General features: G+C 45.9%; 5 protein-coding genes across 5 annotated transcripts; 3 read left to right on the top strand and 2 right to left on the bottom strand.

Moving 5' to 3' along the window:
• The first annotated feature begins 2023 nt into the window (after window positions 1-2023).
• On the top strand, window positions 2024-3173 carry FOIG_15688 (uncharacterized protein). The gene has a single exon (XM_031217074.1). The coding sequence runs from the start codon at window positions 2222-2224 to the stop codon at window positions 2936-2938; it is 717 nt and encodes a 238-aa protein (XP_031053203.1). The 5' UTR covers window positions 2024-2221; the 3' UTR covers window positions 2939-3173.
• A 1067-nt stretch (window positions 3174-4240) lies between these two features.
• On the bottom strand, window positions 4241-5231 carry FOIG_15687 (uncharacterized protein; the record flags this gene model as incomplete). The annotated part of the gene is made up of 1 exon (XM_031217073.1): window positions 4241-5231. The coding sequence occupies one exon, from the start codon at window positions 5229-5231 to the stop codon at window positions 4635-4637; it is 597 nt and encodes a 198-aa protein (XP_031053202.1). The 3' UTR covers window positions 4241-4634.
• Window positions 5232-7946: 2715 nt separating this feature from the next.
• Window positions 7947-8682, top strand: FOIG_15686 (uncharacterized protein; the record flags this gene model as incomplete). The annotated part of the gene is made up of 3 exons (XM_031217072.1): window positions 7947-8002; window positions 8071-8453; window positions 8504-8682. The coding sequence occupies 3 exons, from the start codon at window positions 7947-7949 to the stop codon at window positions 8680-8682; spliced, it is 618 nt and encodes a 205-aa protein (XP_031053201.1).
• A 2592-nt stretch (window positions 8683-11274) lies between these two features.
• Window positions 11275-12033, bottom strand: FOIG_15685 (uncharacterized protein; the record flags this gene model as incomplete). The annotated part of the gene is made up of 3 exons (XM_031217071.1): window positions 11275-11792; window positions 11840-11965; window positions 12015-12033. The coding sequence occupies 3 exons, from the start codon at window positions 12031-12033 to the stop codon at window positions 11275-11277; spliced, it is 663 nt and encodes a 220-aa protein (XP_031053200.1).
• Window positions 12034-14203: 2170 nt separating this feature from the next.
• Window positions 14204-14743, top strand: FOIG_15684 (uncharacterized protein; the record flags this gene model as incomplete). The annotated part of the gene is made up of 1 exon (XM_031217070.1): window positions 14204-14743. The coding sequence occupies one exon, from the start codon at window positions 14204-14206 to the stop codon at window positions 14741-14743; it is 540 nt and encodes a 179-aa protein (XP_031053199.1).
• Between the last annotated feature and the right edge of the window lie 484 nt (window positions 14744-15227).

Raw genomic sequence — 15227 nt, 5'->3', positions numbered from 1 at the left:
CGAAGAAATGGACCTGCATCGTGATTCTTCGTACCAGTTGCCCAAAGCTACTTAGCAGTACTTCCAGCCATCATTCTTGATTTACACGACTAGTAATTAATATATCGAGTTGTACGTTACGGTCGTTATATTGAGCATATGGTCAATAGTGTTGTCTCCTTCTTCTCAGAGCTTACTGTGAGAAGGGCACGTTGTCGAGGTTAATTACCGGAAACATTGTGGTCTCCGAAGTGCTTCAAACTTTCAAGGTCCTGGTCTTTCTCTTATGGCACCATCTCCTCCAAGGTTTCTCTTGCTATAAATTGAAGGAATCTTGAAACATATCATGGGTATATACAGAAAAGAAGTTAACGGCCCAGACTTGAGATAACATAACCTACGAAGCCGACACAAATCTGTAATCAGTATATACTATTTCGTCACATCGCAACAATAACATGGATAGTTTCATCAATCAATTCAAGGTTCAAGATCATCAGTAAGGAACCTTTTTCTCCTTTTCAAGCGTGCGAACAGCAAAAGGGACGTAATAACAGCGGTATCAACAGCGACTAAACGCCAGCGGCCAATGTCATGCTGGGATATGATAACATTGGATACGATGTCAACAGGGGCCGCAACAGTGCATACAGGTCCTTGTTTGCGTCGGGAATTTGAAGGGGGTCTCGGAGCAAAGGAACGTGTGCAGATATTAACTAGACACAGCTTCATTCCGCATCAGGCTCTAGAGAGTTAGTCGGTAGTGGAACCAGATCAACCGCAGCCAGTGCTGCAGGGCTATGTATGGTTCTGAGACAGTAGGTGGGCCGTTGAATGGAGCTCCCAGGCCGTTATCTGTCAGATCATGGGACGTCACAGGCACCTATTGGGTGCTTTTCCAAGCCACTTACAAATAAAGCCTGGGCTTGTGAAATAAGCAATTTGTGTTAATACGACCGGCTTTAATCCAAGCCAACGTTTGAAAAGGTTATTTTCTCGTGATCTGACCTCTATCATCATGATGCTTCCAGCGAACGACGTAATGTCAAAGTAGAGTTCTAAAACTAGCTGTCAAAGGACTTCCAACTTGTTCACAGCTGCCTCGTCTTTAAGCCACCCGCTTTTAGCTTGCTTTTGATATCCTGCCCAGATCTCGCCTTTTATCACAGTATTGAGCACTTGCACCTTCCGCTCCAAAACAACATGCTCTTTGTGAAGTCTGGGGAGGGGACTTTGGTTACTTGACTCTGCTTATAAACAAATAGTTTGTCAAGATCAGGCCGTCTAATGGGCCTATAATCAACTTCTGGCTGAATGAGGGAGGTATCCAGAAGTAAAGCTGCTGTCTAGAGGTCCTGACGCAAATCTGGGGACGGGGAGACATATCAACAGTGCGAGATAAGAGTACCGTTACCTTACAGTCGGATACGTACCTTAATATTGCGCTTCTGGAAACTAAAAAAATGTGTACACAGTGTTAATATGTACATTTGCATAACCTGTGGGCTTTCTCTTACATAAAAGGTTATTATATGAGGGGAAGCTGCAATTGCCCAATACTCACACTACCAGGGGACCAACTTAAACGAAGGGCCGAAGTAAGAACCTCAACGATGCGTCTCGTCTGGTGTTACGGATATACGGGCGTCAAAGCTCGGTAACGAATGCTTGCTCTGACTAATGCAATGCTAAACCTAACAACCGTTGATACGGTAATATGACTTGTTGCTGGATGTTATCCATCATCGTATGACACAAAAAGACTTGACTTTGGAGGCTAAACCAATCATTTCATGAGACAACGGGGTATTTAAATAGCACATAGTGCCCAAACCCCATTTAGTATGGGGTAAAGTGAGCCCGTACAGACTTATTCGGCTTCCGTAGTGATCGTCGGTCTACTGATAATATCAGCTCCCCAAAGGAACTCGCCGGTAGTGATGTGCTTGAACGTTAATGGCGCATAATCACAAAGTGTCTTTTTGTATCTGGATTGCTATGAAACCTTGCTCTTGGGTTGTCACCTTATATATACAAGTATCAAGCTCATCTCGATCGAGGTTTGCTTGCACCACAGACTATATTCCCAAATTCATGGTCCCCCCCCAAGTGACTACTGGCCAGCATTCGATAAGCACCTATTATAAGAATATTAGGGACCAGACGTCTTCATTCAGGTAAGACTGAATATAAACCATAATTAAGAGAACTAACATTGTTATTTACATATATAGCACAGCTCATGGAGCCGCTCGCCCCTAATTTAGCTAATTCTACAGGGACTTATTGTATGGAGTCTTCTGTTGTTTCTGTTCCCGAAGATGGCGTTCCTCTCCTTCTCTTCCGAGACTTTTTAGCACCTTCCTTTGAGGATCAGAGCTTTTCGAGTCTGTATCCATACCTCAATCAAGATACTGATTCTCTGTTCCACAAACAATGGCTTGATACTTCGGCATTTCAGACAGACGCGAGCCTTGGCCAAACTCAAGAAACGAATTCAAGAGCTTCTCTTGTCGGTGGCAACCCTCTAAAAGTGCCGGATATAGACGCCACTGGATCAGCGAACAAGGTCAATTTTCCTTGTCGCGGACCCATTGCCTCAAAATCAAGTCAGATGGAAAACACCGAGAACTTCACCATGACCAAACGCGGTCGTAAACCTGCGACTAACGCTAAGAAGAAGCTTCCAGCCGCGCGAGAGCTTCACATACGTGAAAACAATCGAAAAGCTGCAGGCAAACACCGTAACCGGAAACGAAGAGAAGCGGAAGGGTTGGTCGCCCGTCAAAAGACCTTAGAAGCACAAAATAACCACCTTTATGCTTCCTATAACTCGCTTAGAGTGGAGACTGTCAACATTAAGTGGCAGCTCTTGCAGCATACAGATTGCGACTGTGTTATGATCCAGCAGTATATCGAGAACGAGGCAAAACGCTCCCTGGATAGTTTGCTTTCCTGACATTCCTCCTCACCCTATATATCGGGATTGATGAGCGATCAGCAGCAGCAAGGAAGCGATGACGGAGAACGTTCAGTAGCAACAAATCTGGGCGATGTCACCTGACATAAACCACACGGATAATGGCACATTAAAATCGATATCAAGTACTGAGAATAGCGTATGGAGGACGTTAATCTGTATGTTAGAAGAATATGCCTTGGTAATGCCAGGCAACGTCTTGTGTGAATAATATAAGTTTCTAGCCATTAGTCTATCCTCATGCAGCTCATATTATGAGTTGGATATATATATTTGTATGAATAAATGCTTAAGTATATATGAGCGAACATTAATGCTATGTCTTGATAAGTCTTTATATGAGTTGGGGTATTTTAAGTACTAAGTTTTGTATACAGAGGCTCAGTCTCTAGTAATTATGCACACACTGAATCCGGTGTCGGGGTTCCTGTAGCCGACAAATATTCTAGATGATGGACCAGATAACATTGTCATCAACGTTGATCAGGAAGTTCGGGAACGATATTGGCGGGGTGTATAAAAACGGATGGGTTCCCGAGAAGTTGCCGGGGACAATACATAGCAATCAACTTAATTTTTACATAATACTGGAATTTATCGGAGTTTAGAACATCTCAGGTAGGATATCGGTTCTGCCTAGGATTTAAAGTAATGAAAATTGGGGTAATTAATATTAATACAGAATTATTATCTCTTTCCTCGCCTAGCATCTTGCAGGGATATGCAGGCCTTATCTTTCTGTTCTGGCCAGGTTACATGGGGTTACACACACTTGGCCAACATTATCACATGTGATGGGAAATCACGCAAAAGCAAAACTGGCCTCCCAATGTTCTTAACGCGTCTGTCGAATCAAAGTTAGGGTTTGATGTCACATGTAAGGACTCAAAGGTTCCTCGGGACTCATGGCCTGAGAGTGATGTTAGTCGACCAACAGAAAAGGATGGTCGAAGGGGCAGGCCGATCATGAGCTTGGAATGCCAGTCCGGTACCAACTGCTATGCAAACGTGTTGTTTTCGGCCGGCTATCACAGAAAGGCGTGGAAACTCGTCAAATCCCGATCGAAAGTTTAATTCCGAGGCCGAAACACGTTCCAGGCCCATCAGTGCTGGCTCTTCTAGCATCATGTTTGGGTCAACCATCTTTAGCCCCACATTCGACATTTTAGGGACGTATTTCCTCTTTCTTAATGAGGCTTTAGCGCGTAACCACAAACTGATTTCCTCCAACTTTATGCTGGGGACCAATGTCAATTCAATTGCGAAATTGTATTCCTCACAACGCACTAACTATTCAGCATTATTCACAAAAATCCCATATCTTGACAGACCAAAGGCCTGATAGAGCTCTCCCGATGTCTCGATCAAGCCTTGTCCTTTCCAAAAATTGGTTATCAGCTGAAAACAAATGACTACTGAGACACAATGGTCTAACAGAAGATCACACGATGAAAAAGCCGAAAAGGGACGCAGTACGGGCCATAATCAGATTTGCGATCGTTACAAGTCGCCTAGAACAGCCATGACCTAAACTACACCAACCTGACATCATTTAGTCGATAACACTAACCAACAACCCCTGACGCCCTGACATAGCCAACAGCAGGCATCGCTTCAGCCGCCGAAGATAAAAAACTGAACTCTGGGAGGAATTGGTCTTCAAGTTGACCTGCTACTATCTCTGCACGAGATGGTCCAAGCTGGGTGGGAGGATTGAGTTGTCAAAGGCCATGGTCGTAGGATATGGCTTGTTGCTGACGGTGTAGGTCCAGTCATTGTAGGTCCAGCCGTCGTAGGTCCAGCCTTCGTAGGTAAAAGGATCATTTGGAGGAGTGTCCATTGGGATTTGTAGCATTGGAGAGCCAGTCGTTTCTGATGACACTCCTGTAGTAGTGGTTGGGATTGGAAGTATCTCTTCCCCCAATACCGGGGGCGCAAATCCTCTTGTTGATGCCTGCATCGACGATTCGGATCTTGTGTCTGGAGCAGGTTCGCTCGTGGTCAAGTCAACGAGATGACAGCGAATAGTTGAGCCTAGCGAATCGAGCACCCCTAATAATTTATCCCTTTCTTTTGTAACGTGGCCCAACTGATCTATCAATGAGGTTATTTGCGCTGGGGTGTCGTTTTGTCGTAGATTTTCAACCATGCTCTCGAGCTGCGCAATGCGCCTCTTTGTCCTCTCACGCGCTGACCTCTGGGCCTTGCGATCGACTTCCCGCTTCTTGAGCCGGCGGGATTCGGCCCTAGTGCGCTGGGTTTCATCGCACATGGTGACCGTCGTCAGGGATGGAAACCGAAGGAAAAAAGATCCAAAGTCGGAGTCGTGTCTCGGAACGGAGACAGATGGAAAGAAGTATTTTAAGGATAAATCGGTGGAAGCGGACCAACAGGCTTTTGATGGGCTGCTCAAGCCAAGGAAAATAACTTCAACTTTAAGTACCAAAGCAGCAAAAGGGATAACGCCGAGATTTGATGGTGGTGTCATCTACTAAAAGTCATGGGTGAATGGGGCCAAGCCTACGCCTTGTACCGATTTGTTCGGCAGTGGTTAAACGGTTGTCTCGATATTCCTCGTTGGCCGTTAACAAGATCCTGTCCTTCAGTTTTAGTGACGACTGAATGCCCCACTAGCTTGCAATCATTATACACGTAGTAAACGCGGACATACTGCTTTTATTTCCTGGCCCGATTCCCCGGTGTATTATTAATATTACTTATTCTTAGTTATTCTTTTAAGAGGCTAGCTTAAGATAGCCCCTTATAAACCTAAAAATTAGCTTATGCTATAAATATATTACTTAGTAATCCTGAAAATAATATATTACGCTTCTTGCCCTTAGTTTTATAATTAAAATTTATTTCTTACTTATTAATATTTAAGATAATAATATATAGTTAAGATTAATTAATAATTTCTTAAAAAAAGGCTAAGGTATCTTTATATAAGTAGTAGTAATATTTACTATTATATTATAGGCCTAATATAGCCTTTTCACTAACTGTTAATTAATCTATATCAAAATAAGCTAATTTAAACTAAAGGAATCTTATACTATAAGCTAAGGCAGGACCAGCTGCTTATTCTGGCCGTTCAGCTATACAGGCTTTACTTTTAATATTAGGTTAGGTGATAACTGATACCTAATAACTGGCACACAGATGCATTTTACTGCCCTTGCATTCGAGCTCATTGCCTTATCATAATCCTAGATGTCTTACTACCCAGCCTGCCTTGGAACTCATTTGCATATACGGCATGTCGCCCAAGGGTGGGCTTCGATGTCGCCTCCCTTATGATGCCTCCATTAAAAATCCTTTCTAGGTATCAGATGGTGCTGATATCTCATTATCCGTGGGGCCACTGTGGGTTAAAGACGGTCCCAAGTCATTCTTCCTTGGCGCCAAAATGCCCCACAACTTCGGGTTCGAGCTCGTAAGGAGGCAAAACCCTGTCAGATCCAGTAAGAGGATTGCGAGCTCCCGTGAACCCATCTCAGATCGTCAAAAAGTCAATCTAGCAGGACTAAATTAGCTCTTATAGGCATCGTCCATCCAGCTATGTGTGAATGCGACTACGCAGGTTCATAAAGCCTTCCAACGCAGAGAACATCATCTCAAGAAGCACAAGCAAACGTGAGCATCCCATAGCTCCCAGCGGCGGGTGCTTTCTCCCTGTGTAACACCCAACAACTCTCATGGCGAGGGTCCTAACCAATTCTTTTATGAGTTCTGCGGAAAGAACCAGCTCAACCGTTAAATAACCTCTACAGCGACTGCACGGCCCAACGGCAGCACCCGTAGTATCCACTTCATCCTTGCAACGGCCCCTGTCATCGATCAGGAGGAGTGCAGTCGTAAGTGATGAACCGCTAAACACTGATCATCATTGGCGCGGCTACCTAATGCAATATTGGGCGTGATCCATGGTTTTTGCGACAGGAGTGTGAGGAACCTTCCATATATACCAGCTGAGGTCTGGCAATAAATTTGCCGCCGCGTCTGCGACAGAGTCAGGGGTAAGAAGAGCTTGATGAGTTGCCCAGTCTATTTCCAAAATTGCCAAGCTCCACCCCTGTCTAGACTCTTAGAAATGCCTCAGTACTCGCCAGAAATGTCATATGATAATGTACCTCACCATGTCGACATTTTGTGCTATTGTGTGATCTCGGGCAGAATGAACACGAACTATGTCTTACTATTGCTTGGTCTATGGGAGATGACCGGACTTTAGTTTAGGGCTCAGAGAATTCTCGGCCGTGGGCGCGACTACTTCCCCATGATCTGATACTTATACAGCACAACAAAGCAAGGCTTTACACTGCCTTGTTGTTACTAGCCTGTCGTGGTTACTCAAAGGAACAGGGATTATGCTATCGATGTTTAAATGGAATCTGGTGATTCACCTGATATTCTCGCTATCACTAAGAGATGAGGTGGAAGAATACAACGATAAGAATGCAGTTTAATTTGTGAAAGTCCAGGTGTACATACATTCAGCCCAGCCTCGAATTTACACTCAGCCGTACGGAACTGCCTTGTTGCCAATACCCTCGCCGATGTCTCAAAACGGCACGCCAATTCCGAAGGGGAATGGCATGTGATTATCCGCAGTCCCACTTTTAGAACCCGGGATATTTTGAGATGAAGAAAAGAGTTGTGCATGTAAGGACTGAGTTGCGCCTCGTGGATCCGGGTGTAAGTGGCATCATCTGCGGAAATAAAGGTTCCTGTACATTTGTAAACAGCCATTGCTTTAATTAATTGATTCAGATTCGGCATATCCAACTACGACAAAGGCCCCATAACTAGCCACTCGCATCTTTTTCCCCATCGGCTCTAATCTAACTATTTTATTCTCAACTAGCGCAGCCTGTCAATTCCCTCGATTCTTTCCTTTACTAGCTCGTTCGCTAGGTTATCCAAGACTTTGGAAATCGCAATCCAGTCACCCAAACCTCAACGAGATCCTTCGACGAGCCGATCCATGCCTGCCCAAGGATTTAAGGCCCAGGCACTAATAAACAAAGACGAGGAAGCACGGTTAGTTCATATTGGCAGTAATGACATGACTTCAATCCCCGTTCACATATCAACTAAGTAGAACGCAGTCGTCACAGCTCTTTGACAATGTCCCCCAAAGAACACATCAATGATTCTCCCCCAGCCCATGCTTCTGCTGGGCGGCATGCAAATGAATGGCCAGGAATTGGTTTCTCCATATCATCCCGGACGCAGTTGCCTAAAAGAAAGAGAGCGGCCCTCATAGGCGTCACCTATCTTGGTACTCGGGGCCAGCTACCGGACTCGAACGTGGGCGGATTGGCATGTCTATTAAATCGGAATTATGGGTATCGGGAGGAGGACATAGTAATGCTCACAGATATGCAGCAGCGACCGACGAGTCAACCCACCAAAAAGCAGATTTTGCTATCTATGCACTGGCTAGTCAAGGATTCCCGGGCTGGAGACCATTTGCTGTTCTATTATTGTGGTATGTATTTGTTAACACGTTGGCCTGTTCTGTTGAGCTAAATTGTGAAGGCCATGGCGACTTGGAGAGAGCACTTGTACCGCTCGACTTTCTAGAGAACGGTTTCATCAAGATGACAGATCTCCAAGATATTATGACCTCGCAGCAAATTCCTGGAGTACTGATGACAGTTATCATCGACTGGTACGGCCATGAGAGCAGTATGCAAGAATGGTTTGGCATCCTATAGCTTACCTGTTAGGGTTTAACTAGGTCTAGACCTTCTCTTAAAACGAGACCAATTTTCCAGGCGAACCAAGTCTCAGGCGGCGGCTATGTAGGGCTTGTGACAATTCTGCCTGGGGCATGGCGGCAGCCTCGTTCCTAAGCGACATGCCAACAAGGCACTAGCAACGCCCGGAATCAGTGAGAACCATGATCTCTTTATGAAGCCAAATGAACTTCTAGGCAGCAAGGAAGTGAATGTCTGGAATGTTCTAAACAAATAGAAAGTACCTGCGGCTTGCACTGAATGCCTAAGACGGGAGCACGCAGCGTCTAGGAGCACTTCGTGACAGTAAGATTTTAGCGGGTTGAAAAGGTACTTCTACTGTGGTCCCCTGCATACTTAATATCCAGTGATAGACGACCACAATCACGATCTTTTGCTTGCACTTTAGAACCCTGAGGATTATTGATGCGTACCTAAGTATCTGAAAACCACCACCGGCATGCCACGAACCGTCGCTCTAGTACACTGTCCACTCAGTCTCTCATTTGGGCAATTCTCCAGCTCAAAGAGCGGTTCAATTTCGAACCCATTCTCTCACCAACTCATTGACCATTATGCAGTGGAGGTAATTTTTACTTTTTTTTTTCGTTCCTTTTTTATGACCCCTGTGTTGTAACTCTCATCTGACTGGTTTCTATCGTCGCAGGTTGGTGAATGTGGTCGGAAGAAACGGTACTCCTTGCGAGTTAAAAACACTAGCGATGGCGTTGAATTAAATTATGAACCTGATCCCGAGCAGGGTGAATACCAGCCAGTGAAAGGCGTCATCATTGAAACAGATGTAGTGGGACTGACATCTTTCTCTGATGAGGAGATTCTTGAAACAGGTTGGTAAATTCCCCCTTATTTCTCAGTTATGACTTGATGGTAATAGATTGCAATAAAGCACGACGACTTATCAGAAATCACGGAAAATACCATCCCATTCTCAACAACTGTAAGCGATGGGCTACAGAAATGTTTAATACTATTTCTGATGTCCAAGGGCGTCCTGGGGCAAAGATTGGTCAAATTGCTGGAGGATTCTTACGTGCTCTTGGGTCATAGCATAGCAGCATTGAGATCTCGGTAGGGCAATTACTACACCGATGTCAGAGAAGTAATGGCAAAATTGGCGTCACTTTTACATAGGCGTTAGTCCTTCGGCTTCAATTTAATGCACCCTTTTGTGTTAACACATTTAGATTCTTCTAATACCGCTTATTATCCCTTTAAATTCTATATAGCTTTGTAGAGGCAAGACTGCTTCTATTAATCGTCAAAGATGGATTGTCAGCTCGGTAAGGGCAAGTGTATTAGTCGTTGGTATGGTACCTGATATTTTGAGATGTGTTATTTAGAGTTGAATATGGCTTCGAGCTGCTGGACCCCGCACGTCTCACAGCGTCAGCTCTGTAAACACCAATCTTGCTTCCGCCAACTAGCGGAGGTCAGGTTGGTTGAGTTATGAAAACAGCCCTACTTCCGCCAATAGACGGAGACAGCTTAGTAACTTTGTAAATCTCAATCTTACTTCCGCTAATCAGCGGAGGTCAGATTGGCAATTTTGAAAACAGCCTTATTTCCACCTTTTGGCATTAGGTTTGAGAGTATTGTCAGTGGAGAATTAGTAAAAGAAAGAGTGAAATCTTCGTTCGATGGCTCCTCGAAAGGGCCACACTTCTTGCAGGGTGGTACGTCGCCAGAGGTATCTGTGTTGCGCAGAGAGAAGATCATAATGATGCTTTCTGCATAACCCTTTCATCTACCAGGTGCTACACGCCAAAAAGCGAATTTTTCAGGTCGGTATTAACATGTTGCTCAACCACAAGGTGTCCACATCGGGCAAGAAAACGAGATGCAAAGGTGCAGTACACGTTTAAAGAATATCTCAAAAAAAACAATTACCCATAAGAAAGGTCACTTCTCAGTATCCAATATTATATACTACGAGCACATTATCTACAGCTAACGGCAGGTCTTCCAAGCGCATAACTGAGTGCTACTGATGCATCAAAGCGACTGACCTACGAAACCTGACGCCGATTTGGCCACTGTCCACAAACTGAGCAAGTAAGTGCTAGTGTGGCTCTTGCTTGGTGCCGTTGCGACTGTACCTCTTTTTGGGGGCTGGGGGTCCGATTGTAAAACGTCCTCACTTCACTATCACAAAAACCTCTATTGATACCGCAAGAACCTTGATTGACTTGCATCTTCGACCAGTGGGTGCTTTTCAGCTTAGGATTCTCTCTCTTTGGCCTGTGGGTTTTTGAGGTACTAGTGATAACGCATTATCTCGGAGGATTTGTCAAAGATGCACATCAAGTTTCAGGAGATTACTACACAAAGATGCATATGCTTAACAACGGATGCAATGTGTATTCATTTTGTAGGAATGATCAAATAACGCCTCCAACCTTCTAATGCAAGTAACAGATTATACCCAGAGTCACAAGAATGCCAGGCTTCCGTGTATTCCCATTCTCCCATTTTCCCTCACAGCTAGCAAGATCAAATCAAGACAACTCGATGATCTCACCACTCATGCTGAGACCTCTCTTAATGCCACCTTCAGCATACGTTTCGGGAACGCCGATTCTGACTCTTGTCTACACAAAGAATAAGGAAGCCCTGAAACTCATCGCACAGGTCCGAAAGTCGGCCGCCATACGCAACAAGTGTTGGACGGAGCTGTTCCAAGATATGAGGCATGAGACCGACGACGACGTTGACAAGGAAGCCTGCTCCAGGTTCATACCGCTCGGCGACTTCCACGAGAATGACGGGGATGATTTGACGAAGAAACGGTCCATCCATATCGGTAATAATGCAGTAGAGATCAAGAAGCAGGAAATGAAAAGGCATAATCAAGATGCAGGGAAGTCCTCGTAGGGGTCTCAGTGCACTCAAGAGGGGTTGCAAGATATAGTCCCAGCAATTGTCCGCAAGGGAGGCATAAGCTCGGACATCTGGGTCGTTCAGGTAGACATCTTCAGCGTCCGCGTCATACTCGTCGACAGCAGGTGGGAGAATGAGGGGTGGTAAGCCATTGTCTGCATCAGCAGGCTCCCGAAGCGATTCACGAATTCCTGGAGATGTTAGATTGTCACAACTACATCTCTAGAGGAATACTCACCATCGGAGTAAACCTCAGGGCTCTCCACGAACTCGCTGGTAGGGAACATGATCCCCTGGTCGCTGTTCAGATAATCGATAATGTGGTCGGCCTCGTCTGGCTGCTGGCCAATCCAAGGATTATTGCCTACCATATCTAGATTAGAGATGCATGGCTCTGGAATTAAGAGACTTACAAAGGTAGTCGTTGTCCATGTTTGGAGATGTCACCGTTGAATGTTGTAAAGGAAAGCAAAAGTGATTTTGCCGCAAGAAGTGAGTTTATATGCCCTTGAGATTAGAGGGAGCGACATTACGTGATATGTGTAATTTTATTGCGCATGGTCTCTTCCCATGATGTTCTTTGTTCTCAGGTGTTGCAGAATTTGGTGACGACGCGGTGGGCGGTGAATACAGCCACTGCAGACTTCTCTTTCTCTTAATGAAGATGGCTCATTCATCCTAGCAGTTTTGATGCAGCTGAGCCGCATCTCTGGCCGAAACAATGCAGGATTGACAGGCCATAGCGCGAATCGACATGTCAGCTCAGAGTGACCAGAATCACAACCACGGTTAACATTTCTGCATGTCGGGGTCTTCAAATTTCACTCCAAAGCTGCATTTTCTAATTGAATGTTCGTATCTCTTTGTCTTTCATTCAATTAATCGCGACCAACAAGTCATCTGCCAGGGCCGTCGATACGTGCTGCAGAAAGTCGGTTGACATCACAGAACACCTTGACCTTCGGCTATAATGGCATCAAAAAAGGGTGGCGGCCCTCGCTACGATAAGAGAATGGTATTCTGAGAATGCCGAAGGAAGTGTGCCTTTTGTGGCAGAGGGAAAACAGGATCGAGAGTCGTTGGGGCAGATAACTAGAGCAGTCGGACGACCGAAAGGCCGTGGCCAGTGTTGTATATCAGTTTGAGGGTTTCGCTTGGTTGCTGAACATGTCGACTTGTTGTGGAGGTTGTAGGTCGTTCTGTTTGGGGAGGCGGTTGGCAGCTCTCTACCATGGGAGTCTCGAGGACCTTGTATCGGGAATTAGAGCATGTTGAGGAGTGACCATGGAGATGGTAAATTGAGAGGAGGCAAGCATTGGACGAGGAGCGCTGTAAATAAGGTTTCTAACGGCTCATCTACCAAACGTGTTGGCTCCGTGAATGGATAGCACGCAGGCGTCTCACCAATAAGGTGCTGCCCCAGCTCGCCGGGGAAGCCAGAATGAGCGCGACAGACAGCGGCTGGCATCGGAGAGCGGCAAACACGAAGGTACGGTGCTGTCCAGCAGGCGCTTGTTGTTTCCAAGGCGTCGCGGTGGCTTCGACTTTGGTGGTCTTGGTTCGTGCGTTATCGGCTAGCTCGATTGTATTCGATAGTCAAACCACGAGTTCAGGCGGAAGCGATGAGGAGATTCTCGCGGCGAGTGAAAGGGAAGTCGGAGTTTGAAGTTGTCGCTAATACCCAAAGATGATGCTCAAACCTATACAGAGTTAGCCAGATAGCAGGAGTGTAGACGCACCTGGTCAACACAGCACACACAGCCCAGGGGACCAAAGAGCAAAACCAGTTACTGCACCAACCGGCACCCTGTTTGACTCCCGAATCACAGCCGGCGAGTCAAGCGTCAGTCCCCCGAGTCACAGCCGGCGGGCGCTGAACCAGGCCCCGTCTACAGTGCCCCGGTTGTTCCAAGAAAGGAGGCATCGCGCTCGTTTGATGGGGTACAAGTCGGAATTTTATACCGGCCTGTAGTGGCGGTTCACCGAATCTTTGGACGTGTGCTGTGTGTTGTGTTGTGAAGAGGTAAATTTGGTGGTGAAGGAGAGTTGGAGATAGAGAAGCAAGATGGGGCAGGAAGGAAATGCGCGTTGCGCGTTGCGGGGCAGCAGCAAGCCCACGCGTGATCAGCTGACCTTATGCTCCAGTGTCAGATTGGCGCCACATCTACGTGGCTAAATTTAGAACAGTCACCCGGCGAATCCTGCAGCCCGAGCCGATGGGTGTTATTGTTGCCTACCAGGTTGAATCAATTCAATGACTGACCTGCTTGCCTTCAGGTCAACATAATCTTACATCTGCTCTCATTTCTCCCAGAACAAAATATCCGTGACCTTGAACGACAATAAATATGTCGGAGATAAATCGTCAAATCTCCACGGTTGCCGTCGTCGGCTGGCCAAGTCGCGATACCCTCAAGTACCTGGCCGATCCTGATCCTAAACAAAGCACCTTAACCTTCAGGACACGTTTCGATAAAAGCTCCTCCCTCTTCGAAATCTGGATACCGATCTATCTTAAGCGCACCGAAAAAAACACTCTCGGCTCTCATCCCTTATTGTGAGCATACCGCTCTCAACCATCGAGACCTTCTCCTTCAAAGTCATGACGACAGCCCCTCAACCAGTGGCCAAAAAGCTTAGCTCTCAGGCCCTTGGTCTCGATTTCGTGTTAAACGAGAATGTAACCATCCTCATTCCTCTGAACACGAAAGAACAGCCGGCGCAAGGTCGGACGCAGTCCGGCGTTGTTCTCGATAATGTCCGTGAGATATCGCAAGCACTATCAATCTCGGTCTATATCGACCATAGTGTTTCATGTGAAGCTCAGCTTCATTCCATCCGCAAGGCAATGAATGAGGGCTATTACCGATCTACTCGCAAAAGAGATCTTGACCTTCAGAGCCTTTATCAAGGTCTAGGCGCTCAGATTGCTGCTTTCCCCATCCAGTCAGAACAGGGACCTAGCACCAAGTTCGACAAGCTGCCAGCTTACGATGAGGTGCCATCACAATCTTTGGATGCACCCGCACAGACGAGGAAGAAACCTCGGACCGAGGGCGAAAGCGTCATCCCATCGTTGGCTGAACAAGTGAAATCGCTGCAGGATAAGATGTCTGCCTCCCAACTTCAGCAAACTGCCTAGAAGGAAAAGTTGGACAAAGAGATTCAAGACTTAAAGGAAAGGGTGGCTACTTTAGAAAAGGAAAAGGAAGCGATGCGGCTCAAGCAAGTCCTTGTTGACGGCCAACAACAAGAGTCAGATGAAAGAATACCTGCATCGGAAGCCCAGACCATAGAATAGAGAATGGAAACAGCAGAGAAGGAGATTGAAGCTCTACAAAGACGAACCGAGGACATCAACTTCGAACACTATGACGGAAGGCTTTTTGAAGTAGAAGAGGCTGTACGGGAGCTCGATGAAAAGAGCGACCGTATTGAAAATACGATGGTCACTCAAGGCAACTTGAAAGATTTTGGAGAGGACCTTTTACAAGGTATTGGCAAAAGAATAATGGGCGATGATCATTGATGGTATATCTTGAAAGGGGAATTGTATGGTTGGGCATATTGGACTGAACCTTGAGTAGTTTTTATGTATGCTAGGGACTCGTTTATGAACAGCAGCC

The sequence above is a fragment of the Fusarium odoratissimum genome, assembly GCF_000260195.1.
Source record: "Fusarium odoratissimum NRRL 54006 unplaced genomic scaffold supercont1.57, whole genome shotgun sequence".
Lineage (NCBI taxonomy): Eukaryota > Fungi > Ascomycota > Sordariomycetes > Hypocreales > Nectriaceae > Fusarium > Fusarium odoratissimum.
Note: the sequence above shows the minus strand (reverse complement) of the source record. Positions and strands in the feature narration are given on the sequence as shown.

What these genes read in the sequence shown, in the direction of transcription:
- FOIG_15688 (XM_031217074.1), top strand. Translation starts at nt 2,222, where the DNA reads ATGGAGCCGCTCGCCCCTAATTTAGCTAATTCTACAGGGACTTATTGT.